Here is a 1,818-nt window from a genome sequence, read left to right as displayed (position 1 = left end):
TACATGGGTAGACATGCAGTATAGTATTTAGTTTGAATTTATCATTTCCTAGTGGAGGTGTCGCAATGTCCATACTAACACTAGTTCATAGGACAATTAGACTTTTCTCTATTGAAGTATTGATACAGCCTGCTGTATAAGTCATGAAATAATTCAATTAATTACATTTTACTCTCCTTTTAGTAGAAGGTGTTGAGAAACGATTGACACCAGATGTATAAACTCACTCCAATTCACCTCAACTCCCTTGAAATGATGTCTGCTTTCTCTCTAACTGCCTTTCCTTAGTATGTAAGGTCATAAGGTCACTAACACATGTCCTATCTTCTTTGACCCTTTAGGGAGAAGAAGTGAATGCTGGGAGGATTGGCCTCACCATTGTCATTGCGGGGATGGTCGGCTCCCTGATCTGTGGCATTTGGTTAGACAAAACTAAAACCTACAAGTAAGGCGAATGTCAGAATCAATCAGTTTAAGTTGTATTTCACATGGATTTTTGTATCATTATCTGTATCATGGCTAACATTTCAGCTACACCAGCTTTTTTCCTGTGTTGTGTATTGTCATTTCACTTGTCTCGCTGGACATCTTGTTTAGTGTTTATGTGTTGGCTGTTGGGGTTTTGGGTCTGTTTTTCCAGGTGCGGCTTGCTGTTCTAACAGTGATCTTTCTGACCCAATGGGCCTTTGGCTGTGTTGTGACAGCATTGTCCACCTTATGTGGGGTTTCAGTCAATCCTCCACTGTCTTGTTTAGAAGAGTTTTGTTTTGCAAATAGGGGAATGCATGTGTGTGTCACAAAAGCATGGATGCATTCAGTCCCACCTGGCTTTGTTTTCTAATCCAGATATTCGATTTACTCTCTGATTTCCCATTCTCAAATACTTTGCAGTTCATCTTTTAGTTTCAACATTTCAATATTATTACAAATCCTTTAGCATCCTATACTGCACTTTTCTCAAAGAGGTGCATACAATATAAAAGAAAAGGGCATGTCTTTTCTAATGCCGTTTATTACAGATTTACAGTATGTGGATGTTTTTTTAAATCAAAAAGGTGCTTACCTTATTAAAAATTTCAGACTGAAATTTTGATTGTTTTATGATCAATGTGCACAAGACTTATTTCAAGATAAATTAAGTTATGTTTTGTGACAATCGCGTGTGCTTCCTCTCCAAACATGTCACATATATCAATGACTAGCTGTAATTATGTAGTAAGTTTTAAAGATACCCTGTAGGTCCTGGTTGCACATGCAAAAAACAAATATGGATCCATAGCGCTAATGCAATAATGGTCAAAAACTCCACAATATACTGTACCTTAACATTTTGAATCTGTCTGTAATGTTATAAAAGACAGCTTTTAATCTTAATACATTTTTCAATCACTTGAGAAACTGCAGTGGTCTATTACACCACCTATCCACACAAATTTAAAATACAGTAGTTCTCTGAATTTACCATGATAATGATGATTGTAGTGTTCATTGTAGTGTTGTATATTTCTAATGTTTTTATTTAGGCAGACAACCCTCGCTGTCTACTTCATGTCTCTGGTGGGGATGATAGTTTATGCTGCTACACTCAATCTACAACACCTCTGGGTGGTCTTCATCACCGCTGGAGCTCTCGGGTATTCTTTCAATTATTTATTCATTCTTTCTTTTTTGTTGTACTATGTACTATGATCTAATTATACACTTGTTTGTTTAGCCAAGGGACAGAAAACCCAAATTATATGTATATAGAAATATTTACAACTCAATCAACATAAATATTGTATTTCAAGATAGTTGAAATCCTAAGTAGTGTATATA

General features: G+C 35.8%; 1 protein-coding gene across 6 annotated transcripts in view; it reads left to right on the top strand.

The window, feature by feature from the left end:
* The window catches only part of flvcr2b (FLVCR choline and putative heme transporter 2b), a 20,049-nt gene that overhangs the window by 11,340 nt on the left and 6,891 nt on the right, over positions 1-1,818 (top strand). For all 6 annotated transcript variants that reach the window (XR_004336126.1, XR_004336128.1, XM_032542559.1 and 3 more), the window contains exons 5-6: positions 342-445; positions 1,524-1,634. Coding sequence is in view for 4 of the 6 variants with exons in the window: in XM_032542559.1 (XP_032398450.1) it covers positions 342-445; positions 1,524-1,634 (215 nt within the window). In the remaining 2 variants the exon portion in view is untranslated. The remainder of the gene's footprint in view (positions 1-341; positions 446-1,523; positions 1,635-1,818) is intronic.

The sequence above is a fragment of the Etheostoma spectabile genome, chromosome 18 (assembly GCF_008692095.1).
Source record: "Etheostoma spectabile isolate EspeVRDwgs_2016 chromosome 18, UIUC_Espe_1.0, whole genome shotgun sequence".
NCBI classification, from domain to species: domain Eukaryota; kingdom Metazoa; phylum Chordata; class Actinopteri; order Perciformes; family Percidae; genus Etheostoma; species Etheostoma spectabile.
This window is presented reverse-complemented; position numbering and strand designations above follow the sequence as displayed.